At 46.7% G+C, this 25,153-nt stretch overlaps 12 protein-coding genes across 14 annotated transcripts; 6 read left to right on the forward strand and 6 right to left on the reverse strand.

Annotated features, from left to right (window-relative positions):
• Positions 1 to 64: 64 nt before the first annotated feature.
• LOC108029875 (uncharacterized protein CG1339) lies at positions 65 to 5,777 on the reverse strand. Of its 2 annotated transcripts, XM_017102366.3 has the most exons (3): positions 5,715 to 5,759; positions 318 to 1,515; positions 65 to 265 (listed from the first exon to the last, which is right to left on the reverse strand). In XM_017102366.3, the coding sequence occupies exons 2-3, from the start codon at positions 1,395 to 1,397 to the stop codon at positions 83 to 85; spliced, it is 1,263 nt and encodes a 420-aa protein (XP_016957855.1). In that variant the 5' UTR covers positions 1,398 to 1,515; positions 5,715 to 5,759; the 3' UTR covers positions 65 to 82. The 2 variants fall into 2 exon arrangements, 1 of the variants encoding a protein (XP_016957855.1); XR_006367677.2 differs by lacking the exons at positions 65 to 265; positions 318 to 1,515 and adding an exon at positions 3,080 to 3,153 and having other exon boundaries at positions 5,715 to 5,777.
• LOC108029919 (retinol dehydrogenase 12) lies at positions 1,995 to 3,407 on the forward strand. Its single transcript, XM_017102412.3, has 4 exons — positions 1,995 to 2,126; positions 2,179 to 2,442; positions 2,506 to 2,922; positions 2,979 to 3,407. Exons 1-4 carry the CDS (start codon positions 2,047 to 2,049, stop codon positions 3,193 to 3,195), a joined length of 978 nt encoding a protein of 325 aa, XP_016957901.1. The 5' UTR covers positions 1,995 to 2,046; the 3' UTR covers positions 3,196 to 3,407.
• Positions 3,653 to 5,465, forward strand: LOC108029950 (retinol dehydrogenase 13). The gene is made up of 5 exons (XM_017102452.3): positions 3,653 to 3,785; positions 3,843 to 4,106; positions 4,168 to 4,324; positions 4,383 to 4,642; positions 4,699 to 5,465. The coding sequence occupies exons 1-5, from the start codon at positions 3,706 to 3,708 to the stop codon at positions 4,925 to 4,927; spliced, it is 990 nt and encodes a 329-aa protein (XP_016957941.1). The 5' UTR covers positions 3,653 to 3,705; the 3' UTR covers positions 4,928 to 5,465.
• A 235-nt stretch (positions 5,778 to 6,012) lies between the features above and the next one.
• On the forward strand, positions 6,013 to 7,383 carry LOC108029891 (retinol dehydrogenase 13). The gene is made up of 5 exons (XM_017102381.3): positions 6,013 to 6,157; positions 6,215 to 6,478; positions 6,536 to 6,692; positions 6,759 to 7,018; positions 7,072 to 7,383. The coding sequence occupies exons 1-5, from the start codon at positions 6,081 to 6,083 to the stop codon at positions 7,298 to 7,300; spliced, it is 987 nt and encodes a 328-aa protein (XP_016957870.1). The 5' UTR covers positions 6,013 to 6,080; the 3' UTR covers positions 7,301 to 7,383.
• Positions 7,384 to 10,516: 3,133 nt separating this feature from the next.
• On the forward strand, positions 10,517 to 11,980 carry LOC108030346 (retinol dehydrogenase 13). The gene is made up of 5 exons (XM_044092201.2): positions 10,517 to 10,677; positions 10,798 to 11,061; positions 11,120 to 11,276; positions 11,336 to 11,595; positions 11,649 to 11,980. Exons 1-5 carry the CDS (start codon positions 10,598 to 10,600, stop codon positions 11,878 to 11,880), a joined length of 993 nt encoding a protein of 330 aa, XP_043948136.1. The 5' UTR covers positions 10,517 to 10,597; the 3' UTR covers positions 11,881 to 11,980.
• Positions 11,888 to 13,869, reverse strand: LOC108030345 (dynactin subunit 4). Its single transcript, XM_017103210.3, has 2 exons — positions 13,592 to 13,869; positions 11,888 to 13,408 (listed from the first exon to the last, which is right to left on the reverse strand). Exons 1-2 carry the CDS (start codon positions 13,766 to 13,768, stop codon positions 12,038 to 12,040), a joined length of 1,548 nt encoding a protein of 515 aa, XP_016958699.1. The 5' UTR covers positions 13,769 to 13,869; the 3' UTR covers positions 11,888 to 12,037.
• Positions 13,870 to 14,807: 938 nt separating this feature from the next.
• Positions 14,808 to 15,584, reverse strand: LOC108029986 (uncharacterized). The gene is made up of 2 exons (XM_017102495.3): positions 15,436 to 15,584; positions 14,808 to 15,373 (listed from the first exon to the last, which is right to left on the reverse strand). Exons 1-2 carry the CDS (start codon positions 15,445 to 15,447, stop codon positions 15,008 to 15,010), a joined length of 378 nt encoding a protein of 125 aa, XP_016957984.1. The 5' UTR covers positions 15,448 to 15,584; the 3' UTR covers positions 14,808 to 15,007.
• A 2,615-nt stretch (positions 15,585 to 18,199) lies between these two features.
• Positions 18,200 to 18,877, reverse strand: LOC108030411 (39S ribosomal protein L52, mitochondrial). Its single transcript, XM_017103297.3, has 3 exons — positions 18,740 to 18,877; positions 18,531 to 18,679; positions 18,200 to 18,470 (listed from the first exon to the last, which is right to left on the reverse strand). Exons 1-3 carry the CDS (start codon positions 18,786 to 18,788, stop codon positions 18,282 to 18,284), a joined length of 387 nt encoding a protein of 128 aa, XP_016958786.1. The 5' UTR covers positions 18,789 to 18,877; the 3' UTR covers positions 18,200 to 18,281.
• On the forward strand, positions 18,751 to 19,849 carry LOC108030410 (respirasome Complex Assembly Factor 1). 2 transcript variants are annotated; one of them, XM_017103296.3, is made up of 4 exons: positions 18,751 to 18,894; positions 18,953 to 19,159; positions 19,222 to 19,325; positions 19,392 to 19,849. In XM_017103296.3, exons 2-4 carry the CDS (start codon positions 19,052 to 19,054, stop codon positions 19,585 to 19,587), a joined length of 408 nt encoding a protein of 135 aa, XP_016958785.1. In that variant the 5' UTR covers positions 18,751 to 18,894; positions 18,953 to 19,051; the 3' UTR covers positions 19,588 to 19,849. The 2 variants fall into 2 exon arrangements, with proteins under 2 accessions (XP_016958785.1, XP_050743676.1); XM_050887719.1 differs by having other exon boundaries at positions 18,876 to 18,894; positions 19,022 to 19,159.
• Positions 19,837 to 20,847, reverse strand: LOC108030409 (probable U2 small nuclear ribonucleoprotein A'). Its single transcript, XM_017103295.2, has one exon. The coding sequence runs from the start codon at positions 20,718 to 20,720 to the stop codon at positions 19,926 to 19,928; it is 795 nt and encodes a 264-aa protein (XP_016958784.1). The 5' UTR covers positions 20,721 to 20,847; the 3' UTR covers positions 19,837 to 19,925.
• A 269-nt stretch (positions 20,848 to 21,116) lies between these two features.
• Positions 21,117 to 23,115, forward strand: LOC108030427 (peptidyl-prolyl cis-trans isomerase FKBP8). The gene is made up of 6 exons (XM_017103314.3): positions 21,117 to 21,273; positions 21,390 to 21,887; positions 21,943 to 22,025; positions 22,083 to 22,392; positions 22,453 to 22,683; positions 22,748 to 23,115. The coding sequence occupies exons 2-6, from the start codon at positions 21,396 to 21,398 to the stop codon at positions 22,823 to 22,825; spliced, it is 1,194 nt and encodes a 397-aa protein (XP_016958803.1). The 5' UTR covers positions 21,117 to 21,273; positions 21,390 to 21,395; the 3' UTR covers positions 22,826 to 23,115.
• A 585-nt stretch (positions 23,116 to 23,700) lies between these two features.
• Positions 23,701 to 25,059, reverse strand: LOC108030429 (cystathionine gamma-lyase). The gene has a single exon (XM_017103316.3). The coding sequence runs from the start codon at positions 24,951 to 24,953 to the stop codon at positions 23,772 to 23,774; it is 1,182 nt and encodes a 393-aa protein (XP_016958805.1). The 5' UTR covers positions 24,954 to 25,059; the 3' UTR covers positions 23,701 to 23,771.
• Positions 25,060 to 25,153: the final 94 nt, after the last annotated feature.

The following is a 25,153-nucleotide window of genomic DNA, read 5'->3' on the forward strand; positions in this document are numbered from 1 at the left end:
ACATTGAAAGCATTTTAATATAAGTTTTATAGTTAAGGGTATAAAAAGGAGAATTCCGATCCTTTAAACATAAATTTCCAATTTATTTATGAGTCAAACACTCGCTAATATCCCTTCCACATGATATGGTATACTGAACAAGGGATAATGCTGTCAGGATCACCGTAAGAATATATTCCATGGCGAACTGACGATCGCAGGTGATATCCAAAATGATCATATTTTGGAGCGGTTCCAATTTCTGGTGAAGTATCAAGGAAGTGTGCTGAAAATGATTCATGAGTTACTGATATTAGGCAGTTCAAGAACGCTCTCACCTCGTTGTCGAGAACCACTGCGGTTTGCAGGCGGGGCTTCACTTTCCTCATATACAGGGCCTGGGTGATGACGATCAGCTGCTGTAGCTGTAGCTCAGCATCGCGGATCCTGTCAGTGCACATCCCCAGCATAAGGACATATAGGATCGGGATGAACACGGGTCCCAAGCAACCATCGGCAATAATGTAGATCTTGTTCTCGAACTCGTCCTCGGCGAACAGGCTGCACTCTATGAGAAGCTCCATGTTGAAGATGCAGGTGAAGATCATAAGGTAAATAGAAGTCGAGAGCCAGGACAAATTGTCCTTGACGTATTTGTGGAGATTGTTGATGCGGAGATGCAGCTCAAAAAGCAGGAACAGCCGCTGATGGTAATGGGCCCCGATATCCTGACGAATCTCGTTGTCCTCGACAAAGCGCTGTAGGAACAGGATGATGGTGCGATACCAGCTGAGCAGGATCAGCTGGTAGATGAAGTACCCTGCAAAGCAGTACTCCAGCAGCACCCAGTACAGGAAGTTAACTACCAGGAAGTAGGGCTTGTTCCACAGGGCATCCAGCAGGATGTAGAGTATCCACAGTTTGAACAAATACACTCCCACCAACACAAAATCGCAGTTGTATACCATGCCGATCTTCCGCTCGATCAGGCTGGTGATCTGCAGGATCTCATTGACCGAGTGCTCCACAAACCTGCGATCCGCTTTCAGGTGCAGAAAGACCACCAGGCGGCGCAGGACGTTCACGACTATTGCCAGCATGAAGACACTCATCACAAAGTTCTGGGCGCTGCTGGTGTGCACCAGCTTGATGTGGATGTATGTGCCTAGGCCGAGGACGAAGTACTGCAGGTATTGGCTGGCCACCAGCACAACCTTCATGGCCACCACAATCTTTGACCACATCCGATGGTACTGGGCCTCCTCCACCTGGTTGGTTCGCTCATTGTAGTGAAGCTTGAAGAAGTGGAATCCGCAGGCGATTGCGTAAATGCCCCAGGCACTCCCCTTGAAAAACCAGCGATGTATTGTTTGGGTGGGCTTACTACGGAGCCTGCGAAAGCCACCTTTATGCGACATGGCTCCGGGTATAAGTGAGCACCAAGCTCAATTGGCCATGGATATGATATTAATTGCTTGGAATTCGGGTGTTAACGACACGGACATAAACGAAGTGGTCGAAAACACAAGGGGAAGGCTGAAACCAAAAATGCGGGGAAGAAAGCTAATCGAAATGTGTATACCCTTGAGGTAGTAACTATCATTATATGACAACATACATACATCGAAATAAAATCGAATTACTTAATGCATTTTATCACGCAATAAGGTTGTTGATATGAAGCATCACCTGTCACACGGCAGGTAGTTAAAAGTAGTTTTTACAATTTATAAGAAAACTCCTGAGACTTAAATAAAATAAATTTATTATTAAGCCGTGAAAGCTTTGATTCTTCGGATTATCTTTCAGTCATATTAAACAACGATTTAAACAAAGCCATACACCTAAGTATGAAACTTTGACCGCCTTGAAGGCGTCAGATACTGGCACATCGTAAACCCTCCGACCTTAAGCTACCAATTATATTTTTACCGGCTCATGACCATTAATGTATCAAGTATGGGCATTGCAAAATGCATTTCATTTAATATTATTGTATAAAGAAAAGTGTAAGTGGGTCTCATGTCGCCAGTCGCCACTTGGAGCTGCTAGCATTCGGAGTGGAAAATGAGTGCCACTAAGGATTACCTGCTAAGCCCACTGGTATATGGGTCAACACTTTCTGCCTTTGGCATATACTTTCTCAGGTGAACTTGAAAAACCCCGAATGATGTTCCGATAACCATTGCTTTTCCTTAGGAAATATATGCAGGGTGGCCAGTTCACCAAGAAGACGGATGAGACTGGCCGAGTTGTGATTGTCACAGGCTGCAACCAGGGAATCGGCAAGGAGACCGTGCTGGAGCTGGCTCGCAGGGGAGCCACCATATACATGGCCTGTCGCGATATGAGGAAGTGCGAGCAGGCCCGCCAGGAGATCATCGAGGCTACTAACAATCAAAACGTTTTCGCGCGCGAACTGGATCTGTGCTCCATGAAGTCCATAAGGAACTTTGCAGCTGGGTAAGCTGTCCCCTTTCAGTTATCATATAAGGAAGCATATAATTTATAAATATTTTTGTACAGCTTCAAGAAGGAGCAAGGTAAACTTCACATTCTGATCAACAACGCGGGCATTATGGACTGCCCCAAGAAGCTGACGGAGGATGGCTTCGAAATGCAAATAGGTGTGAATCACATGGGTCACTTCCTGCTCACGCTTCTGCTCCTCGACGTCCTGAAGAGCTCCGCCCCCAGTCGCATTGTGGTCCTGTCCAGCATTGCCCACCGGTTCGGACGAATCAAACGAGATGATCTGAACAGCGAAAAGTCGTATGATCGAAAGAGGGCCTATTGCCAGAGCAAGTTGGCCAACATCCTTTTCACGAGGGAGTTGTCAAAACGTCTGGAGGGAACTGGAGTCACGGTGAACGCTTTGCATCCTGGTGTGGTGAACACGGAGCTCTTTCGAAATACACCATTCTTGGGATCGAAGTGGGGAAAGTAAGTATACTTATTGGTTGACCTTCAAGAAGCTATTAATTAATGTTTTCCTATAGAATGCTCATTGCACCCTTTATTTGGATTTTTATAAAGACTGCCAGAAGTGGAGCTCAGACGTCACTGTATGTGGCTCTGGATCCCAGTTTGAAAAACGTCTCGGGAAAATACTTCAGTGATTGCAAGCCAAAGCATGTTGGGTCCGCCGCCCAATATGACGATGACGCCGAGTTTCTGTGGGCGGAGAGTGAGAAGTGGACGAATATTAGCATTTGAATGTATATAATATGAAGTATTTTAAGTGGAATATATCATGAGATCTTAAGGTCCTTGCACCAACCTTAAACATTGTTAAGCCTACATTTGTCAAATAAGTTTTCCAATTTTAATTCCTTTATGAATTTCTCATATTATTTATCATATTTGGAATAATTCTGAAATGTGTGAAATTTAAATTTAAATATAACTAACTTTAAAAAAGCTCTAAATATCTCCTGGTGCTTGCGAAAACGCTCTTATCTGTATTGGAACTAAAACCTACCCGCTCTTTGGGAACCTTTAAACAAGAATTCTCTCATACTATATTCGCTCTTATCGCGATGACTGTATTCTCTTGCAACTTTGGCAATTGAATCATCGTGACTTTTCGTTATTGCTGATCACGGAGAGTAACACCTATTGAAAAGTATTTATATAAAGAGAGTAGCAGTTTTGATGGCATATGGCAAAGGAAGAACCTTATGTGAACACACCAGACTTCTTTGAGAGGAATATAGTGATTGAAAAATGTGTTTTTTAATTGGTTGTCTATTAAGCCCGGTATTACTTTTTCCTATAATATTGGGAGCGCTTGTTTTGTACACTAGGTAAGTCTTTAAACTATTGAGATACATAAGATAAAACAATCCTAAACAATTTTGCAGGCATCGTAAGCAGGGCATACAGTTCAAAAAGCACACCGATGAAACGGGTAAGGTATTCATCGTTACCGGTGCAAATGCCGGAATCGGGAAGGAAACGGTTCGGGAACTGGCGAAACGGGGTGGAACCGTTTATATGGCTTGCAGAGATCTGAAGAGATGTGAAGAGGCCCGCCTAGAGATTGTCAAGGAAACTAACAACCAGAATGTTTTCTCTCGGGAACTGGATCTGAACTCACTGGACTCAGTTCGTAAATTCGTTGCTGGGTTCGTGGCATTACCATTTATAAGAATTCAATAATACAACTCAAGATCTTCCTTAATTTAGCTTCAAGCGAGAGCAGGATAAGTTGCATGTGCTCATCAACAATGCTGGGATCATGAGGTGTCCTCGAAGACTGACCAAGGATGGCTTTGAATCGCAGCTGGGCGTTAACCACATGGGTCACTTTCTGCTGACCAACCTGTTGCTGGATGTTTTAAAGGTACTGCAATTGCGATGGACTTATTATGACAGACGACTGATATAGGTTTATGTTTCAGAAAACGGCCCCCAGTCGAATTGTGGTCCTCTCCAGCGTGGCACATACCAGGGGCACCATCAACTTCGATGATCTGAATAGTGAAAAGTCGTACAATGAAATTGATGCCTACAGCCAGAGCAAGTTGGCCAATGTTCTGTTCACCAGGGAGTTGGCAAAACGATTGGGAGGAACAGGTGTCACGGTCAACGCCCTAAACCCTGGATCCGTTGATACAGAACTGGCCAGGGACTGGAATACCTTAAAGGGTTACTTTATACGGTGAGTTACCAAAAACTTTTTATTGATTATTTCACCTATTATTGGATCCCGTTTAGATATGTTTTAAAGCCTCTGATGTGGCCCATTCTGAAGACCCCCAAGAGCGGAGCCCAGACCTCCATATTCCTGTCCCTAGATCGGGATTTGGAAAAGGTAACCGGAAAGTATTTCCACAACTGCCAAGAAGAGGAACCTTCTCCGGCCGCCCAGAATGATGAAACCGCCGGGTTACTGTGGGCTGAGAGCGAAAAGTGGACTGGCCTAGACAGCTCGAAATTGGATTAATTACGACGTGGTTCTGTAATTGCTATCATAATCAAAATTGGGGATTCTTATCGGAGAAATACCTTGGAAAACATTCCCTGACATATGTATATCTTAGTTTAACAAGAAAGGAAGTTAATTTCGGCAAGCCGAAGTTTGTATACCTTGCAGTTATAAGAAATAATCAATGTTAGTAACGACAAATCGAACGACTGCATCATAAAGCTGCCATAGAAGCGATCGGAAAATTGGTGGGAAAATAATATGAAACAAATTATAGCTTCGGAGTTTTTTGGCATATCATCTTGTAATATTGGGAATATCATGTCATATTTTTAATACTTTCGAATTAAGTTTAATAGAAATCGGACGACTCTAACATATAGCTGTCAAAGAAAAGGTCCGAGAAACAATTAATAATTTAATGGTGTTACTTATGTTGATCATTTCTTATAACTGCAAGGGTATCGGCTTTCCGAAGTTAATTTCTTTTCTTGTTTTCCCTTTTATTCCTATGGGAACTATAGATATAGTTTTCCGATCCGGCTAGTTCCAACTTACGTACTACCTGCAAAAGAAAGACGACTCTTGGGAAAGTTTCATCTCGACAGCTTTAAAACTTAGAGACAATATCTATATATCATAATACCCTCTGCAAGGGTATAAACATGTACAAAATCAATATTTTAGTATTTTTTTAAATTTTACTTTTTGCTAGGAAACAAATTCAAACTTCGATTGCACTACATTTTCTTATGAAAATGTCGTTACAGTTTTGAAATAAAATGAAATTGTTTCAGGGGCTTACTAGCAGTTCGATGATATTTGACTAGGTCTATAAATAAACTGGCGTTTGAACAAACTGTTTAACAAGCTGTTTGCCACAACGAGACTTCGGCTAAGTTCGCTCAGACCGATTTATATTCGGCCCTGAGTGCACACGTATACGTAATATTTCAAAGCATTGCGAATTTGCTCTTCCCTGCAACCCACAGCGTTCTCTTCTCGTAACTTCCAAATGTTCTCATCGTGAGTAAGCACTTTGTGGCTGTCGTGTACTTTCTCACAGATAGCACCCGGGGTATTTAAAAGACAGGTGGAGCCGGCTTAGCCGCCATTCCCTGAGAGATCCCACAACTGGCAGTAACCGAAGACCAAATAGTAATAAATAAATATGGGCTGTTGGACTTGTTGTGTGAGCCCCCTGCTTTTTTGGCCGGCCCTCATCGGAGGAGCTGTGTATTTTTTGAGGTATTAAGGCATGAAATAGCTTTTCCTCGTGTGAGTAATACGCAAATTGAACTTCAGGAAGTACATGCAGGGCGGCCAGTTCACCAAGCAGACCGATGAGACAGGCAAGGTGTTCATTGTCACCGGTGCCAACACCGGCATTGGCAAGGAGACGGCTCTGGAGATCGCCAAGCGCGGAGGAACCGTGTACTTGGCCTGCAGGGATATGAACCGCTGCGAAAAGGCCCGCCAGGACATCGTCAGGGAGTCGAATAACACCAACATTTTCGCCCGCGAGTTGGACTTGAGTTCTCTGGATTCCATCCGTAAATTCGCCGCTGGGTAAGCAAACACAACTGATCAATAAATACGTCTTTAGCTAATGTGCTTGTACATCAGTTTCAAGAAGGAGCAGGACAAGCTTCATGTCCTGATCAACAATGCAGGAGTCATGCACTGCCCCAAGGCTCTGACCAAGGATGGCTTCGAGATGCAGCTGGGGGTTAACCACATGGGCCACTTCCTGCTCACCCACCTGCTGCTGGATGTTCTGAAGGTAAACTTGGCATTAAGGGACCTCCTACCTTTATGACACCTTATTGATGACTTGATAACCTCTTAGAAAACCGCACCCAGTCGCATCGTAAACGTATCCAGCCTGGCACACACCCAGGGTTCCATCAACATTGATGATCTGAACAGCGAGAAATCGTACAGTAGGATCGGTGCCTACAGCCAGAGTAAACTGGCCAACGTCCTGTTTACCCGGGAACTGGCCAAGCGTCTGGAGGGAACTGGGGTCACCACTAACTCCTTGCATCCCGGCGCTGTGGACACGGAGCTGACGAGGAACTGGAAGTTTTTGGAGAACATTTTTGCGAGGTAAGTTACTACTTATCCATTGTCTGCACTGGATACTAACCGTCGTATCCTAGGTCACTGGTGAGACCTTTGCAGTGGGTTCTATTCAAGACGCCTCGGAATGGAGCGCAGACCACCCTCTACGCCGCCTTGGACCCCGCGCTGAAGGAGGTCTCTGGACTCTACTTCAGCGACTGCAAGCCCAAGGATGTGTCAGCGGCTGCCAAGGACGAGAAGACTGGAAAGTTCCTTTGGGCAGAGAGTGAAAAGTGGACTGGCGTGAATACGTCTAAATTGGATTAAAGAAATTCACTATTCCATCACCCGCCATTTCATTATTTAATACTTTAATTTTATAAAATAAAAAAGACTTTGAACACTCAAAACTAATGGCAACTTTTCGTATCAGAAGGGTGCGTAACTAAATATGCCCACATATATTTGGTAAATCCAGTTGATGAAAACGACTTGTTTATTTCCATATTAAAAATAAGCGATAAGTAACTAACATATTTTATTTTAGATTCATCAGAAAATGTAATCTTTTCCTGGAATGAGCCATATCGATCTAGACTCTTCCGTCTCATTAGGGTCTAAATATATGTAAATTCTTACGTCCGGCCAAAGAGATCTATAGAAAAGCATTAACAAAACAGCTTTAGCTAACCTGAGTTTCAGAATATTGTAAAAAAAAGAAATACAAGTTTAGGAAAACAATTTAGACTGAAAATTGGCCATGACACTCCAATGAAACAAACCTGCATTGCGCAGGAATCCCAAGAATCTGCATGTTTAATCCCAATATTAAAGATTTCTTATAGTTTCCGAGATAGCGTTTCCACAGTTGATGAGGTCGACATTCGCTATACTAATGGGCACTCAGGGAGTATTATCAATTAGTGAACTATTAATTAATTTTAACAAAGTTAAATTTTATTTTATTTTTTAAACGCAGTAGCCTCTTTGAGACATGGGCTGGAATTTTTTGAACGTGTTCACATGATGCGAATCATAGGAATTCGAATGAATAAGATCTCGAAACTGTGAAGCACATTATTGAGAGTATTCTAGCTCGTTAGAGTAATACTGTGATAAAACATACTGTTGATTCATGAAGAGCTCCACTAAATATATCTAAATATATGGGTTATTCCAATTTTCGGAATGGGCGTTAGTTACTTCAACATTCAGAGTAAGAGATTACATATTTTTCTCAACGCAGAATCCTCGGTATTTAAAACACAGCCGGAGTCGCCAAGCTCGCATTCACTGGGAGGTCACTCAACTGAAAGTAACCAGGCAGTAAGGATGTGCGATTTGGCTATCTGTTGTCTTTGCATACTAAGCTGCTGTTGCTGCTGTGCTTGTTGGTTTTTGTTGCCTATTTTCTTCTTTTTTTTGGTATGTGGCCTTTTTATAAGCCTGATTGTCATCGGAGTAGCTGCCTATTTTCTGAGGTAATTTCAGTATAATAACTCGCCATTACTTGTGAAACACACAATTCCACAATTGAATTTCAGGAAGTACATGCAGGGCGGCCAGTTCACCAAGCAGACCGATGAGACGGGCAAGGTGTTCATTGTCACCGGGGCCAACACTGGAATCGGCAAGGAGACGGCTCTGGAGATCGCCAAGCGCGGAGGAACCGTGTACTTGGTCTGCAGGGACATGAGCCGATGTGAAAAGGCCTGCCAGGACATCGTCAGGGAGTCGAAAAACCCAAAGGTTTTCGGCCGCCTTCTGGACTTGAGTTCACTGGAATCTATTCGTAAATTCGCTGCTGGGTAGGCAAACATAACTAGTCAGTAAATACGCGTAAGCTATAGGAATTTATCCTGTAAATTAGATTCAAGAAGGAGCAGGACAAGCTTCATGTCCTGATCAACAACGCAGGAGTGATGCACTGCCCCAAGACTCTGACCAAGGATGGCTTCGAGATGCATCTGGGGGTTAACCACATGGGACACTTCCTGCTCACCCACCTGCTGCTGGATGTTCTGAAGGTAAATTTGGCATTAAGGGACTTTCTACTTTCATAACACCTCAATAAACCTCTTAGAAAACCGCACCCAGTCGCATCGTAAACGTTTCCAGCCTGGCACACACCCAGGGTTCCATCAACATTGATGATCTGAACAGCGAGAAATCGTACAGTAGGATCGGTGCCTACAGCCAGAGTAAACTGGCCAACGTCCTGTTTACCCGGGAATTGGCCAGGCGTCTGGAGGGAACTGGGGTCACGACTAGTTGCCTGCATCCCGGAGTTGTGGACACGGAGCTGACGAGGAACTGGAACTTCTGGGGGAAGCCCATTGCTAAGTATGTTTTGGGTTAGGCCTTTTTTGAACTAGAAATTTTTCGCTGTTCCTAGAATATTGGTGAAGCCTTTGCAATGGACCTTTTACAAGACGCCTCGGAGCGGAGCGCAGACCACCCTCTACGCTGCTTTGGACCCCGAGCTGGACGGAATCTCTGGACTCTACTTCAGCGACTGCAAGCTCAAGGATGTGTCAGCAGCTGCCAAGGACGAGAGCACTGCCAAGTTCCTATGGGCAGAGAGTGAAAAGTGGACTGGCGTGAACACATATACATTGTGTTGAAGAAAGAACTACAAGAACTACATAATTATTTTATATTTATTTATTTATTTGTACACTGTAGGCTTACTTATAAAAACTAATAATTATTTTTTATTTTTTATTCCATATATATTTGGTAATTCAAATTTTCGGACACGACGTTGTTTACTTCAACACTAAAAATAAGCGATAAGCAGCTAGTATTTAATTTTTTTTTTACGTATGGAGAAGGCGATATATATAGCTATATAGGTTTTGAACTTTTTCTTAAATAATAAAATGTTTGACACATAAAAATGTCCTGCCTTGAAATTCTTACAAAAAGTCTACCAGTCAATTCGTCTCTGAGGAAGTTCATTTTACTCAATAAATAATATAACGCAAATACCAATTTTAAGTAAGCGGTTACTAGAGAAAGCGGGTTAGTCTTCATGTCCTTATCAGCAAGGACGACGACAATAAAACGGAGTCTAAAGGGAATTAATTGAGATACGATTAAAACTAATAAATACATATTTTTAAGGTTCGTAGTACATTCAAAAGCTCAGAAAATTGAATTCTGCATTAAAGCTATCAATATTTATTTAACATATCGTGGTTCCTTAGAACAATCAGAATATTTCAGAAAATAAACAAAATACAAAAAAACTAAACGGACGGACATCGTTGTTTTGAAATGTTTGAATATAGTCATGCTGATGACAGGAAACAATAATATTTTTAAAGTGGTTTCCGCTTATGTTATTTATTAAAATTGCACATTTAAGCATTGATCGGCTGAATTTCCACCCCGTAGTAAAACAGACTTTTCTCTTATTTAAGAGACATTTCTCTTCGCCTTTTGATTGTTTTCATATCGTCATGTACCTATGTGAGTCCATGAGAATTAGCGATTATATATGTGTGTACCGCAGTAGCCGAGTAGTATTTCAACAGCTACTTTTCGTAGCGCCCGACATACTCCGAGTGAACCCACAACTGACAACACCCTGGACAGCAGACAAAATAAAATATATTCAAAATGTGCACTTTCATAGATTGTTTATTGAGCCCCCTCATACTGTGGCCGGCTATTATCGGCGTGGGTATCTACCTCTTGAAGTAAGTTTCCTGAATATATTCTGCAAATTATGAAATGAGCGATGACGATGAGTTCATGACTCGCAATTGTGATTTGCCACTTGTGGCTAACCGAATTTCACCATATTGTCATGTCTATAGGGACTATATGCAGGGAGGGCAGTTCAAGAAGGTCACCGATGAGACCGGAAAAGTGTTCATTGTCACGGGAGCCAACACCGGCATTGGCAAGGAGACGGCTCTGGAGATTGCCAGGCGCGGAGGAACTGTGTACCTGGCCTGCAGGGATATGAACCGCTGTGAAAAGGCCCGCAAGGACATCATAAAGGAGACGAATAACCAGAATATATTCTCCCGGGAACTTGACTTGAGTTCCTTGGAATCCATCCGTGAATTCGCAGCTGGGTAAGCTAACCAGAGGAGCCCCTAGTTTATATGGATCTTATAGTTATTCCCTTGTTAGCTTCAAGAAGGAGCAGAGTAGGCTCGATGTCCTGATCAATAACGCCGGCGTGATGCGCTGCCCCAAGACTTTGACCAAGGACGGCTTCGAACTGCAATTGGGAGTCAACCACATCGGGCACTTTCTGCTGACTAACCTCCTGCTCGACGTGCTGAAGGTATGAGTGGTTTAGACTAACCAGATAACAATCAGATAACCATCACGTAAACTTTCCAGAAATCGGCTCCAAGTCGCATTGTCGTCGTTTCCAGTCTGGCCCATACGCGTGGCACTATGAACGTGGACGACCTGAACAGCGAGAAGTCCTATGACGAGGGGCTAGCCTACAGCCAGAGCAAGTTAGCCAACATCCTGTTCTCCCGGGAATTGGCCAAGCGCTTGGAGGGCACTGGTGTCACAGTCAACTCTCTACATCCGGGCGTTGTGGACACGGAACTGACCAGGAACTGGGCCTTCTTCCAGACCAATTTCGTGAAGTAAATGCAAGCTAGGGGAAGAAAGAACTCTGTTAGTAATATCAAAACTTTAGATTCTTCTTCAAGCCTATGATTTGGCCGCTCTTGAAGACACCCAAAAGTGGAGCACAAACCTCGATTTATGCTGCTCTCGACCCGGAACTGAAGGAAGTCACCGGCGTATACTTCAGCGACTGCAAGCCAAAGGCTGTGGCCCCCGCTGCCTTGGACGATAAGGTTGGAAAGTTCCTGTGGGCCGAGAGCGAGAAGTGGACTGGCCTAGCTACTCCTGCATCCAAAAACTAAGCAGTAGTAGGTTAGAACAAGCGGTTTAATCATCTTTAATACTAGCTGCTTTTCGCGAATGGATTAATAAATAAATACATATTTTCCTAGCTTTCATAAAGCATTATGTTTCTGATAAGTTCGATTAGTATGCTAATTGGGTATTTAAGTTTCCATTTTAGTTGGCCTTCGGCTCAGTGGCGCCTGCGGTGATGAACACCCTGGAGTGGAGCGCATGGGTGGTGGGCTCCTTCTTCTCGGACGCATTGGTTACGGTGTTGACGTACGTGTACTGCAGATAGAAGCCCAGCACAACGTCCGTGCTCGCGGGCAGATCCTCTGCTGGCGTAAACTGGAGTCGTAAGAGCACCTTGTGGCCCTTGCGCCAGACAATGAACTTGGGCTCCTCTGTGGGCAGCTGCACATACTCATCAAACTCCTTGGAATCATCGCGCTGGCTGAGCACGAACTCGCTCTCCAACGGCACTATCTCGGCGTTGGACATATCTACCACGTCTCGCTTAACCTCCCGGGTTGAGTTCTGACGCGACAAGGTGATGCCTACAGCCTTAAGGAGAGGTGAGGAGGAGATCGGTTCCTCCTTTGCAACACGAGTGGTCTCCGTTGACAGTTGCGGATCCTCAGGAGGAGCTGCGGTCAACAGGCGAATGGTCATGTCGTACATGGTTGGATTGGTGAGCTTCAGCAGGATGGCGTTGCTCTTGCCGGGCAACAGCGGCTGCTCGCATCGCACCATCACAACCTCGGGAACATGGTAGCTGGCGAAGAGCTGGATGCGGTACTTGATCGACGTGGGATGGTATTCCGGCTTGATCAAGTTGTGCTCGCACTGCCGGCATCGCAGCGACCGCTTGATCCACAGCGATCGCCGTTGCGGATACAGGCTGCCTACATCAGTAGGTTGGTCCGCCGGCTGGCTGTGACGCTGGGTGATCGTCGTGATATTGCGCAGGTTCAGCGGTTCCGTAAATATGTTCGCCGGCAGGCCCTCCACCTCGGCCGTGGCTTCCGCCGGCGTGATCACGGCCTTGGCCTTGGGCACCTTGTCGTTCCAGCCGATCTGACGGCGAATGAGTGATACGGTCAGACCAGTGCGATCCGTCAGGCTGGGAAACTTGTGCTGCTTGGGCGCCTTTCGCCGCATGAACTCCAGCTTCTCTTGCTTCTCCTGCAGCACCACAGCCTGGAAGTACTCGACCAGAGCGTTGAATCGCGCCTGATACAGGCACTCGTTGTCCGGCCAGGTGCCCGTGGCCACGCCCTGGTCGGGGATGCCCACGTCCCGGGTTGTCCAGCGGCAGGACAGACAGGAGAGATAGTACATCTTCTTAGTAGTGGGCACCGCCGAGGGCTTGCTGCTCGCCGGAACAGGAGGCGTGGCGTCGCCCTTGGAGTCACCGCCATCCTTGGCGTCCTTGGCCTCCTCCGTCTTGCGCACCACTGGCACGGTGGAGGCTCGGGCGGACAGGGTGTGCTGACAGCAGGGACAGTCGAAGCAGTTGGCGCAGCAGTTTTTCTTGTGGCGTGCCTAAAAGAAATGCAAATAAGTAACTTGATTCACAGCCACTATGGGAAAGTACACGCATATGTGTGCAGTTCTCAATATCTAGTGAACTACTTATTAACGTGTTAAATTCATCGTTGGGTTACCACCTGTAGACAGGCAGAGAACATACATATGCTTGCATGTTATTATAAATACCGATCTTACCTCCGTGGACGGGATGTTCTCCAGGCAGTTGGAGCAGAAATGGGACTCTATCTCGTGCGTCACGCAGAAGCCGCAGCGCAGCTTGGGGCAGTGGCGGCAGAAGAAGAGCTTGTTGATCGGGTTCAGGATGCCGCAGGAGCACGCGTACTTAACGGGACTCGGTTGCATGAAGCTCATCTTGGGCGACGCTGAATTTCTCCTGGTTTCTTTGTAAATTTGCAAATCTCTCCTCTTCTTACTGAAATGACGACAGCTGTTATATCGATAGACCGATGGTTTACAATGAAGTCATCGATGCATGTTACGGTTATCGCTGGGCAGCCCTGGACGAATGGCGGTTTTGTAACTTCCGGTATCGAAGGATTCAAAATCCCTAACGGACATTTAGGCATTGATAAAGTTCCTTTGAAGTCTAATTATTTTACATTTAGGAATTTTAAAATCTATATATGATTGTCTACCTAGTGAACATGGCTTGTGGACTTAAAAGCATTTATTTGAAAGTTATATATAAAATGTTTTTAGATTTTCTTCCGAAACTGAGAGGTAAGCACTTTTCACAATTTACTTTGAATTTATGAATGAAAATATGCAGGGAACACGAAAAATCTAAAAAGTATTTACTAAACCTTTTTCCCCTGTTTCTGTTTACCCGTTATAAATTCAAGAGCACTTACTAATTTCTTTTCCAACAATAAAAACGCATTTAACAAGATTACCAAGGACGCTGACACGAAAACATCTTCCTACTTTACACTTTATTTATTTTAAATGACCACATCATCTAGAAGTGTTTACCGTACACCATGTATAAATAATAATAAATGCTATTCTGATTTCATTAAATCGCCTAAGTGGTCAATTAGCACCGAATCGCCAAATTAAATATACACTTTACGGTTCATAAAATTCTGTACGGCACTTTTCATTAGGAGTGGGGGCGTTATCAGCGAAAGCGTTTACTGCCGAGCAATAAGTCTGGTTCCAATGTTAAAGATCGATTGGATTTCGTTCAATTTTGGTAACCGAACGAATCCGGCTTGGGAGCAAAGACATGCTCTTGTTTTTGAACTCAAAATTACGGTCCCGACTTTCGTGTCGCCATTTGTTCTAAAAATATATTTTAATTTAAGTTTCACGATTCCCACTCATGTGGTCACCCTTTCAGGTTGTAACCGCAAAGAGATTATTTAGATGATAAATTTTGTTCATTAACTTGCGTATTTTTATTTGTTTGGATTTGGGTATATAAATATATAATTTGGTCACCGCTTTGGCCGCGTATAAAATAGGTAACAATACAAGGTACAAGGTACTTTTTGGTGTGGGAGCCACGCGACTAACTCTACAGCTAAGCCTACTCTAATCATCCTCAGTCTGTACTCTCAGTCCCGGCAGGAGGACCGCAGGAGCTCTCTAGCCGAAGAAGTTGGGCACGAACAGCTTCTTGCGCTTGGTCTTCGTCTGCCGGACGCGCACAATGGGCGTGAACTTGACGTTGTGGGGCAGGGCGCCGCCCTCGGAGCTTCCCTCGCGGCGGGTGTAGCCCGCACTGGCGGCCACCGGCGCAATGTAGCCACCGTCCACATAGTAGTAGCCCGGATTCAGCTTCTTGAGCCTATTATCCGTGAGGGGTTTCCCGTAGGTGAGCGCGTATGAGGAGCCATCGTAGCGGTCCGTGTCGTAGGTCTCGTAGCTATCCAGGTCGTAGTAGGTGGGCTTGGCCTCGGACACCTTGCAGATGATGATGCTGACCAGCAGGCAGAACCAGGAGTACAATTGCTGCGGGGAGAGGGGCTGGGTGAGCTGGGTTCTCTCGGGCAGCTCTCTATAGCCAAGCTTACCTTAAGATCCATTGTAGCAAGTGGTTGATTTGGCTGAGGTTAAAATCCTGGGGTGATATTGTATTATCCTTTGATAAGATGGGTGCTCTGATTTGATTGCTCTGAACGTCTGGCGAGTTCTGTGTGCTTTGCTGCGGAGAACCCTTGCCTTATATACGCACCCGCCGCATTATTCGCACCCAAATGTGAAAATTTGCTTTCGGGCCCAGCCGAGGCTCCCATTTATGACGCAAGTTCGGAGGAATCGCTGCGACATTTTCGACGTAGCCAAACTCTCTTCGGCTGACGCCATCCGAATCCGAGTCCGATTCCGCATCAAGTCCCCTACGATCCATCTATGTCTGGGTTTTGATATGCGCATGCGCGGCTGCTGTGACTCGGAGACATAGTCTTGTCTCCGTGGGATTCGATGGGACTCAGACAAAAGGCTCTAATTGCCGGGTGCAGGGCGAGCGTGGAGCCAGTTTGGTTTGGAAAAGTTTTTACAATGCGGAAAGATACGCTCCCCTAGAATTCCCCCATTGTCTGTTTTGCTCCACTTTGTTTTGATCCGGATCAATTAAAATCGTTTATATTGATTTCGGATTTTCGGCGCTCTGACGCAGGCCAGTGAACGGAGTGTTTTGCCTGTTGTTTGGCCGAAAGGTTTGCGTGAGTAATGTGAGTAATACGTGTACCAGGCGCCGTGGGCCCCGGGTGGTAATTTTCGTGTGGTCACACGCTAAGTCTAAGTCCAGACCCGAATGTCGTTGTAATGAATTTCGCCGTTTTTATCGCAAATCAGCATAGATACGCAAATAAGCCGGCGTCTAAAAATACGGCCCGGGCCCTATAAATATAAATGTCCAACCGCAATGGTTCATGCGACGCCTAATCAATTCGTCGTGAAAATGTGGCCGGCTGACTCAGGAAGTGTTAAATACCGCGGTTTTCTAGAAAAACATGCTCGGCCCGCGCGGCAGTACAATAATTAACGAACAAACTCGACGCGATCTGCACTCTGAATCAGGCTCCGAAAAAGGGGGCATGACTGCAGACCAAGAGTAGGTGAATAGTGAATCAGATGTTTCTGGGAAACCAACTAGAAGCTACTCTTGTAACCCCTCGTTAGGCAGGCGAAATTGAGGAAAAGACATTTGCCCGGGAGCCAGACCAATTCGCACTCAATTATCGCCGCCGACTGTTTCGAAAAGTTTCGGGCGTAAATATAAACCCGCTAATTGTATAAATTTATACAATTATATAAATATAAATCGCAGTCGGGGTGCACCAACAACAAGTTCAGTTGTTTTCCACAACTTAGCCTTTTTCCATGCCACCGAACTGGGGGTAAATATTTTTGCACACCCAAAGCACCGTCAACAACAACAGAAAGGTGCGAGATTGGCCGGAGTTTGGGGGAAACATAAACAATCCAGTTGAATTCAGATCGCATTACGTATACGCACGATTGGCTGCATTCAGACTAAGCGCAGCGACTGGCTGAAGATTCGGCTTGATTGAGAGCTCCGGCGGAGGCAGGTTTTTCTCCTTTGTCACACCCCCTTGCCGGGCTGAAAGACGGTGCCAAATTTCATAGCCCCCGGCTAATTTCTGCAAGAAGTGCGACAAACATTCTGCAATCCCCGCATACAGTACCCTCGTATCCAAGCGCCCATCATCTGCTTAGAAAATTTCCTCAGACTTGATTTCTTTGTTGGCCGAATGTGCGAATGTAAATAGCTAAATTTGCACCCTGCAATATTTGAGTGTTTACAGTGGCCCATTATCCGCCTATTTAATTGCCACTTTTACCAATTTTGGACCGGTGTGAGTTGGCAGTCACAAAGGGTTATGGAAATTTTATGTCTGCCACCTAGGGGATCAATGGATCTTTAGTTTTGTTGATGTTTTTCGGGAAGTGTGAAGCGCTGCCAGGTCGGATGTTTTCCGTCCTAGTATAAATACAGAGGGTTGTGCAGGGGCTATAAGTAGCGAGTCTTTTGCCCAGTTCAAAACCAATAAATCGCTTGAGCGAGCGCTGCGCAAACAGGCCTAAGTGGAGCACGTTTCTGTGGGCTTTATTATGCCGGTGTTTGGTTTATACGCAAAAGATTGAACGAACCGAAGGCAAACATTGCCGGCCGTGCAAAATTCTTGATATCCTAACCGAAAAGTCAAACACTCGGAAAAACAAGGGAGCCCCTCTGGCAAGGTGTGCAAATATTGGGCTGCCAAAAGAAGGTACATATTTACCAATACGATAAAGGCAAACAGCAGGGATCACAATTGTCATGGTTGGTTGCCCCAGCCGGCACGATCGATCTGTTAATCTCCCCGGGCTGCTCTGCTCCGCTGGAATCTGGAGCACGTTGCGCTGACCGGAAGAGGATACGTACAGCCTGTGTAACTGGCCTTGGCCAATCCAAGCTTACACATACAAAAACAACAGGGGAAACCGCCAACTTCCTTGTTTACAAAAATAGTTTGAGGAGAGACTCGAATGCGCGAGCGTAAGCCTCCTATTAGCAGCTAATGTGTGAATGGGCAGCCCACTCCCTCCTCAAGGTCTCATTTTGGGAGACTGGGAAAAGCGGGCAGTGCTTTCCTCTCGCCTAAATGCCAGGACACGCTGCCCCGGCAAGTGCGTCACCGGCGTTTTAGCACACAATTAGGTGCAGCAGATGTGTCGCCCAATTAATTTACTCCTCATTAGCGGCACGTCTAATGAAGCGCGCTTGCTGCTTGGGGAACGTTTTTGAAACGTGTTTTGGGCAAACATGTGTCCACATCACAAGACCATCGTATAATTTCGTCTCCATTCACTAAGCGACTTATGATAACTTATACAGGCTAAGGCTAGGAGGCTACTTCTTCTGCTGGAGCAGCAGGTGGCCCTTGGGCTTCAGTTTGCTCTGGATGAGGCGCTGCTTCTCGGCTTCGGCGGCCTCCTTGAGGCGTGCATGTCGCTGCTTGGCGAAGTCCAGCTCGCCACTTAGCTCCACGATCCTCGTGGCGATCTCCTGCTGCTTCAGCAGGCGTCTCTTCTGGTTGGCCTGCAAAACGGAAAAAGGATTATTAGGCTGATGTCGGAGGGGCTTTGTGGGAGTACTTACTCCCAGGGGCGTGGGTCTGCCATCTAGGTAGGTAAAGTCAGGCAAATTGGTGAGAGGGCCAAAGGCATTCGGGTTTTCCGGCAATCCCCTACCTGCACGCCACTTCTGATCGATGGAGCGGCTGGCTGTTAGCGCAATTCCCCGTTGTGCTGTGCAAATACACAAGTTTGATGAATTGTAAAAGGCTTACAATGAAGCAAAGCACTCACCTGTAAGTGTGGCGGAGGTGGCCAGGCAGATCTTGCTTATTTTAAGCATTTTTATCAAAAATTAGCCAGTAGAAAAGGAAAAATAATTCACATAACCAAACAGCTGATGGCAGGGTTGTCACCTGCACCTAAATAAGCTTCACAGCTCTTATGCGGTATGTTTTTTTGGTATTTCCCTGAAACTCAAGTGGTATTTTCTTATCGTCATCCCAGGCGCTTGGGATTTTCAGGCAAACGCGTTAGTCATTTGATAGTGAAAAATTAATTAACAAAATAATTTAGAGTGAAATTGGGTCAAAGCTGAATCAAATAATGGCCACGAAAACAAGCACAATCGAGCGCAACGGCCACCCGGCCAAAACGTCGACGCTGCGGGAAATTTGCGCGCGCGCCATCACAAAATCCGAGTGGGAGGACAAGGTGAGCAAAGTTGCCCGTCATAAGTCGTAAAGCCCGCATGCTAATCCCCGAATCCCCCGCAGGAGGAGTTCCTGGACGTGATCTACTGGTCGCGGCAGGTGTTCGGCATCTTCCTTGGCGTCATCTGGGGCATTGTCCCGCTGAAGGGCTTCCTGGGTCTCGTACTGTGAGTAGCTATAACCTATAAATAGCCGGAGCATCTTCATTGGAACTTCATCATCTTTCGTCCCAGGTTCGCCGGCATCAGCTGCGGGATCGTCTACCTGTACGCCATCAACTTCCAGAACGTAGACGAGGACGCATACGGCGGAGTTTGGGAGCTGGTCAAGGAGGGCTTCATGACATCGTTCGCCGGATTCCTGGTCACGTGGATCATCTTCTACACGGGCCTGCACTACGACGAGATAATGGCGGCGAAAGGATCCTAATGGCACCGGCCAGCCATATCAGACCAGGAGCTAGACGCCCCGATTCCCACTCCTTAAGCCAGCTGCTCCTCCGATTTTGTATCCCCTTCGTACTTCGTAGATTGTTAAACTTTTAGCCAATTATGTTCATGTAAATGCATTTCCACGGTGGCCAGTTGTGGCCCAGATCTTTCCGTGAAAGATCCCCGGCCAGCCGCCCTAGTTGAGAACAAAAGATACTATATATTTGTGAATGTCCAAAATGCAGAATGCGATGAATCAACTTGTGGCGGCGTTTTATTACAAAATATTGGTCTACGGTTATAAGGTAGCTGACGGATGAGGGGCGGGTCCTGATCCTAGTAATCCATGGCCACGGCCCCTGAGCCGTTGTGCCCCGCCCCGTTCTGCGCCGCCTCCTGCTCGTGCTGAAACTTATCCGGCAGCTGGCCGCTCGCCAGGATCTGCGATAGGCGCTCCACCTCCGCCAGCGAGCTGGCCCGCTTGATGGCCTCGCGGATGCGCTGCATGTCCTCCGGATTGGCCAGTCGCCCGCCTTCGGATCCCCGACCCTTGCCATTCCCCGCCTCAGCGGCCAGGGCTGCTGCTGCGCTCATCTTTGACTTCCGGCTAACCTCCTTCAGCATGTCCTTGCCCTGCTTGGTGCGGAAGAACTCCTGCGCCGCCAGGCGGTCCTTCTGCTTGATCTTCCGGAAGTCGAGCAGCCTCAGCTTCGGGAACTTGTAGGCCATGTACTCGCGGTAGTTGGGCTTCGTGGACACCGGGTTGATGAGCAGGCAGATGGTGTCCAGCTTGGTGAATCCGGCCAGCGGCTCTAGGTCGCTCAGCTCCTGAAGGTTGTTGCCGGTGAGGATGATGGAGGCCAGGTTGGGCACCGCCTCCTCCAGTCCCTCGCTGATGCGCAGGATGCGGTTGTTGTTCAGCAGCAGGCACTTGAGGCGCGGCAGGTGCGGCATGTTGTCCAGCTTGCGCAGATCGTTGTCCGACAGATCGATGGTGTCGAACTGGTCCAGGGTGGCGCCCAGGTTCTCGATCTGTGGAATCTTGTAGCCGCGCAAATCCAGCTCGCGCTCCCGGCACGGGTTTATGTATTGCATCGACTGGTTTATCAGTTCCGGGGTTAGTTTCACCATTTTGGCAGTGGCTTTGCTGTGGTATTCTGTATGGATACGGCTTTTCTTAGTTTATTTTCCTAAAATGCAGAAAAAACAATTCGCAGCCGACGCGAGTTGGAGATGCACGCTCTGTCGATATCAAGCACTGCCGGTATCGATAGAATCTAGTGGTGGCATAGGCAGTATTTCCGTCATTTAGTACTTTGCCTTAAATAGTGCCCAGAAATACCGCAGAGTTTCTGGTGCAATGCCATTCTATTCTGCTTCCTGATCAGCCATTTTATTAGATTTTCCCTTGTAGTAAATTTAACTGTCTTAATTATTGGTTTAACAAAAAGTGGCAATTGCAAAGTTTTAAAAGGTTCTCTACTTTACGGAAATATTTTAAATGCTCTGGGCGGTTAGTTGCCCGTTGGTCTTGCGGTACTCCACGGAAACCATACTTGGTCACACTCCCACAAGGCTGTAAAATTTTTTTTCGTTTCTAGTAACTTTCTTGTCGTATGTTGCTCTCGAAATAAATACGAACCTTTTTTGTTACTAAAATCCGAGACCACAGTCAGATACGGACGTAAGTCGGATTTGCGAAATCTGTGGGACCCGTGAAGTGGTCGGCCCAGTCGACTTTGCCTTTGCCCTTTGTTCCGAGTTCCAATGATTTACACACTTTCGTCTCGCTAACCGTAGGTAAATATGGATACGGAGAAGTCTAGCAGCAGCTCCTTCGAGGACCTGACCAACGCCGAGGACACGAAGGACATCCGCAAGGTGGCCGCGGAGGAGGCCGCCTCCGGAGATGGAGCAGCCCCTGCTGCTGCTGCTGGAGATGATAAGAAGGCGGTGGAGGAGGATCCCGAGGACGAATGTGATATTCTGGGCAACAAGCAGCTGATAAAGCGCACAATCAAAAAGGCGCCGGAGGACGGAGGCAGGCGACCGCTCCGCGGGGAGCTGGTTACCCTGAACCTGATCGGCAAACTGGACAACGGCAAGGTGGTGGAGGAGGAGAAGAACTTCCAGTGCCACGTGGGGGACTTCGAGGTCGTCCAGGGATTGGACATGGTGGTGCCCATGATGCAGATTGGCGAAGTGGCCCAGGTCAGCGTGGATCCCCGCTTTGGGTACGGCTCCCTGGGACTTAAAAAGGACGGCGAGTCGGAGTACTTGGTTCCACCAGACTCGCATGTAGGTTTGCCATTCAGAATCCTAGGAACTGTTTTAAATATTCTGCTCCCTCCAGCTTACCTACGAAATCGAACTATTGGATATCAAATACGAAGACTTTGCGGATCTCAAGAGCTTTGAAATACTGCGCAAATACGGGTACGTTGAATTTTCGACATCTACTCCTGGTCACTAAATAAGTAAAACTCTTTTCAGTACCCGCAAGAAAGAACGTGCCAATTTCTTTTACAAGCGCTCGGAGTTCACCACCGCCATTCACCTGTACAGACGTGCTCTGGACTTCCTAGACAATCGAGACGGCGATCCGGAATCCGAGTTCGACAAGGAGGACCTTGAGCTGTCAAACAGCGACACGCAGGCCCTGTTGGAGGATCGATTGATAGTGTACAATAACTTGGCCATGACTCAAATCAAAATCGCCGCCTTCGACGCAGCTCTGCAGTCTGTGGAGCACGTCCTGCGGTGCCAGCCAAACAACTCGAAAGCATTGTACCGCAAGGGCAGGGTGAGTCGGTGGCCCACAGCCGTAGACTTCCAGATAGCAACTCACTAAAATCCATTGCAGATACTGGAGGGCAAGGCCGACACCCAGGGTGCCATCAAGCTGCTGCAAAAGGTAGCCACTCTCGAACCAGACAATCGAGCCGTTCAGTCGGACCTGGCCAGACTCTTCATCAAGGCTCGCCGCGAGGAACACAACGAGAAGGAGATGTACCAGAAGATGCTGGGCCAGGCCAAGAAAATGGAACAGAAGACTGCCACCAGGCAAAAGCAGCCCCTTGTGGATAACTCCAAGGTGAGTCGCTTCATAGATCATCAACGTGCTGTTTAATCACCATGTAATCACCCGTATCTTTCAGCTCAAGCTGCTTGGCTATCTGATGGGTTCTATATTAATTGGAGTGGCTGGCGTCGCTATTTATCGTTACAAGTACTAAGGACAAGCATTGCACATGAACTACTGGTTACTCTAAGCAATTCAAATGCATTTTTTAAGGATATACATAGAAGGCAAAATTATGAACGTTGGAAAGCCGCAGTTGCTTATTATAACGAAATGGCTCTTGTTGTACATTTAATGCTATGCACACTTCACAGTAGTATGTATCTTTCAAATGGTATGGTTTTGGATAACGTACATATAATGTTAAAGCTTACTTTTAATCAACTACATTCTGTCAGACATGTACGGGGAATTGTAAAAATAAACACAATTTTCTCATCATTATTTCTGTTCCTGCTTTCTGCTTTTTACCAATTAGTTTTGCTCTAACAACCCAATCGCACCATATTAATGAACTAGCCACGAACTTTCGTCGGCAAATAAAAGACCACAGGAATGATTTTGATAAGGAACAATTAATCATTGAAAAAAAAGTTAAATAAAATATTTATATTCGTTAAATTTCCTGTTATTTTTAGTGAAAGGTGAAGGAAATTTGTTGTTCTGAAAAATCGGAACATCCGTTCGCGAGATATGGTTTTCTTCTATCGCGACTTAGAATGATCGAGCGAATTTAAATATGCTGATTCATTGTTTGTGTATAGTATTCGGCATGGCAATGGATGATTCGGTATAATCAAGGTTGTAGCTATGGGGGGTCATGAGGCTTTAAAAGAAATCCGAGAAGTACATATGTACAACCTACATAGATGGCTCTGAAATGTATCGGGTATCATTGTTTACCAAGATATCAGCGATAAAACAGAGGGTATAGTTGTAAAATGTTTATACATATGTAGTTTGCTTTGATATAACCCACAGACATGTATCAGATCGGAAAACCGCCATAAAATCGTTATATAACTACTATTACTTTGAGACAATACACTTTTATTGGGCGGGTGGATATACAATGAGAAAATACATGTGATGTGTGTGGCTTAGGCCTTTGAGGCGATGTCAAGGGCCTGCTCCAGATCCTTGATCAAATCCTCGGCATCCTCCAGTCCAACGGACAGGCGGATCAGACCGTCAGTGATGCCCAGGGTCTTCCTGTCCTCCGCCGGCACCGAGGCATGGGTCATTACGGACGGGAGCTCCGCCAGGCTCTCGTATCCACCAAGACTCTCCGCCAGGGTGAAGACCCTGAGGGCCTTCAGGAACGCCGAGGAGTGCTTCAGCTCGCCCTTGATGTAGAAGGAGAACACACCGCTGTATCCGTAGGTCTGCTTCAGAGCGATCTTGTGCTGCGGATGCGAGGGCAACGTGGGGTGCAGGACCTTCTCCACGAACTGGTGGCTCTCCAGGTACTTGGCGATCTTCAGGGCATTCTTCTGGTGCTGTTCCATGCGCAGCGACAGGGTCTTCAGACTCCTGTTCACCTGGTAGCAATCGAATGGCGACGGCACAATGCCCACCGCGTTTTGCAGGAACTTCAAGCTGTTGTACAGCTTCTCGGAGTTCATGGTGATGCCACCCATGACCACATCCGTGTGGCCGTTCATGTACTTGGTCAGGGAGTAGCAGACCAGATCGGCGCCCAGCTCCAGGGGCCGCTGGAAGTAGGAGGTAAGGAAGGTGTTGTCCACGGCCAGGATCAGATCCTCGCGGATTCCATGGACGAGCTGGGCAATGGCCTCGATGTCGGCCACCTTGATCAGCGGATTCGTGGGCGACTCGATCCACACCAGCTTGGTCTCCGGCTTGATGGATGCCTTAATAGCGTCCAGATTCGTGGGGTCCACGAAGGAGGCGGTGATCCCCAGGCGGGTGGCTACCTGACGGATCAGGCGGTTGGTTCCGCCGTAAACATCGTCGCCCATGACGATGTGATCGCCACTGTTCAGCATGGTCAGCACGGCGGTGGTGGCTCCCAGTCCCGACGAGAAGGTCAGACCATACTTGGCGTTGTCCAAGGCGGCGAAGCACGTCTCCAGCACAGTCCTGGTGGGGTTTCCGCTGCGGGAGTACTCGTAGCCCCTGTGTTCGCCCGGAGCATCCTGCTTGAAGGTGGTGCTCAGCGAGATCTGCGGGATCACGGAGGCACTCTTCCACTGCTCGGGGCTCTGGCCCGAGTGGATGGACTTGGTGGCGAAGCCGCTGGGCTGGACTCTGTAGCTCATCTTGTCTGGGAACGCGGATCGTGGGGAACTGACACGTGGAGAGAGTCCGTCGCGAATATATATGCTCCTGCCATATGTTATCGCCGAGCCAGTGCTTCAAATCGTGATTTCGTCCATTACAACACTGGCATCTTCTCCGGAAGTGCTGTCACTCTAGCTATTTAGCGGATAAATTCAAAATAGAAAGTTTTAACGAAAAA

This window comes from Drosophila biarmipes, chromosome 2R (genome assembly GCF_025231255.1).
Source record: "Drosophila biarmipes strain raj3 chromosome 2R, RU_DBia_V1.1, whole genome shotgun sequence".
NCBI lineage: Eukaryota > Metazoa > Arthropoda > Insecta > Diptera > Drosophilidae > Drosophila > Drosophila biarmipes.

Bases quoted from the DNA above. Each gene is read 5' to 3' on its own strand.
- LOC108029875 (XM_017102366.3), bottom strand. From the start codon at position 1,397: ATGTCGCATAAAGGTGGCTTTCGCAGGCTCCGTAGTAAGCCCACCCAA. The intron at 266-317 runs GTGAGAGCGTTC...AATCATTTTCAG, and splicing joins CAGTGGTTCTCGACAACGAG to CACACTTCCTTGATACTTCA.
- LOC108029919 (XM_017102412.3), top strand. From the start codon at position 2,047: ATGAGTGCCACTAAGGATTACCTGCTAAGCCCACTGGTATATGGGTCA. The intron at 2,127-2,178 runs GTGAACTTGAAA...GCTTTTCCTTAG, and splicing joins TTTGGCATATACTTTCTCAG to GAAATATATGCAGGGTGGCC. The intron at 2,923-2,978 runs GTAAGTATACTT...GTTTTCCTATAG, and splicing joins TTGGGATCGAAGTGGGGAAA to AATGCTCATTGCACCCTTTA.
- LOC108029950 (XM_017102452.3), top strand. From the start codon at position 3,706: ATGTGTTTTTTAATTGGTTGTCTATTAAGCCCGGTATTACTTTTTCCT. The intron at 3,786-3,842 runs GTAAGTCTTTAA...ACAATTTTGCAG, and splicing joins GCGCTTGTTTTGTACACTAG to GCATCGTAAGCAGGGCATAC. The intron at 4,643-4,698 runs GTGAGTTACCAA...GATCCCGTTTAG, and splicing joins TTAAAGGGTTACTTTATACG to ATATGTTTTAAAGCCTCTGA.
- LOC108029891 (XM_017102381.3), top strand. From the start codon at position 6,081: ATGGGCTGTTGGACTTGTTGTGTGAGCCCCCTGCTTTTTTGGCCGGCC. The intron at 6,479-6,535 runs GTAAGCAAACAC...CTTGTACATCAG, and splicing joins ATCCGTAAATTCGCCGCTGG to TTTCAAGAAGGAGCAGGACA. The intron at 7,019-7,071 runs GTAAGTTACTAC...GTCGTATCCTAG, and splicing joins TTGGAGAACATTTTTGCGAG to GTCACTGGTGAGACCTTTGC.
- LOC108030346 (XM_044092201.2), top strand. From the start codon at position 10,598: ATGTGCACTTTCATAGATTGTTTATTGAGCCCCCTCATACTGTGGCCG. The intron at 11,277-11,335 runs GTATGAGTGGTT...TAAACTTTCCAG, and splicing joins TCCTGCTCGACGTGCTGAAG to AAATCGGCTCCAAGTCGCAT. The intron at 11,596-11,648 runs GTAAATGCAAGC...TCAAAACTTTAG, and splicing joins TTCCAGACCAATTTCGTGAA to ATTCTTCTTCAAGCCTATGA.
- LOC108030345 (XM_017103210.3), bottom strand. From the start codon at position 13,768: ATGAGCTTCATGCAACCGAGTCCCGTTAAGTACGCGTGCTCCTGCGGC. The intron at 13,409-13,591 runs GTAAGATCGGTA...CATTTCTTTTAG, and splicing joins AGAACATCCCGTCCACGGAG to GCACGCCACAAGAAAAACTG.
- LOC108030411 (XM_017103297.3), bottom strand. From the start codon at position 18,788: ATGCTTAAAATAAGCAAGATCTGCCTGGCCACCTCCGCCACACTTACA. The intron at 18,680-18,739 runs GTGAGTGCTTTG...GTATTTGCACAG, and splicing joins CACCTCCGCCACACTTACAG to CACAACGGGGAATTGCGCTA. The intron at 18,471-18,530 runs GTAAGTACTCCC...TCCGTTTTGCAG, and splicing joins GCAGACCCACGCCCCTGGGA to GCCAACCAGAAGAGACGCCT.
- LOC108030410 (XM_017103296.3), top strand. From the start codon at position 19,052: ATGGCCACGAAAACAAGCACAATCGAGCGCAACGGCCACCCGGCCAAA. The intron at 19,160-19,221 runs GTGAGCAAAGTT...AATCCCCCGCAG, and splicing joins AATCCGAGTGGGAGGACAAG to GAGGAGTTCCTGGACGTGAT. The intron at 19,326-19,391 runs GTGAGTAGCTAT...CTTTCGTCCCAG, and splicing joins GGCTTCCTGGGTCTCGTACT to GTTCGCCGGCATCAGCTGCG.
- LOC108030409 (XM_017103295.2), bottom strand. From the start codon at position 20,720: ATGGTGAAACTAACCCCGGAACTGATAAACCAGTCGATGCAATACATA.
- LOC108030427 (XM_017103314.3), top strand. From the start codon at position 21,396: ATGGATACGGAGAAGTCTAGCAGCAGCTCCTTCGAGGACCTGACCAAC. The intron at 22,393-22,452 runs GTGAGTCGGTGG...AATCCATTGCAG, and splicing joins CATTGTACCGCAAGGGCAGG to ATACTGGAGGGCAAGGCCGA. The intron at 22,684-22,747 runs GTGAGTCGCTTC...CGTATCTTTCAG, and splicing joins CCCTTGTGGATAACTCCAAG to CTCAAGCTGCTTGGCTATCT.
- LOC108030429 (XM_017103316.3), bottom strand. From the start codon at position 24,953: ATGAGCTACAGAGTCCAGCCCAGCGGCTTCGCCACCAAGTCCATCCAC.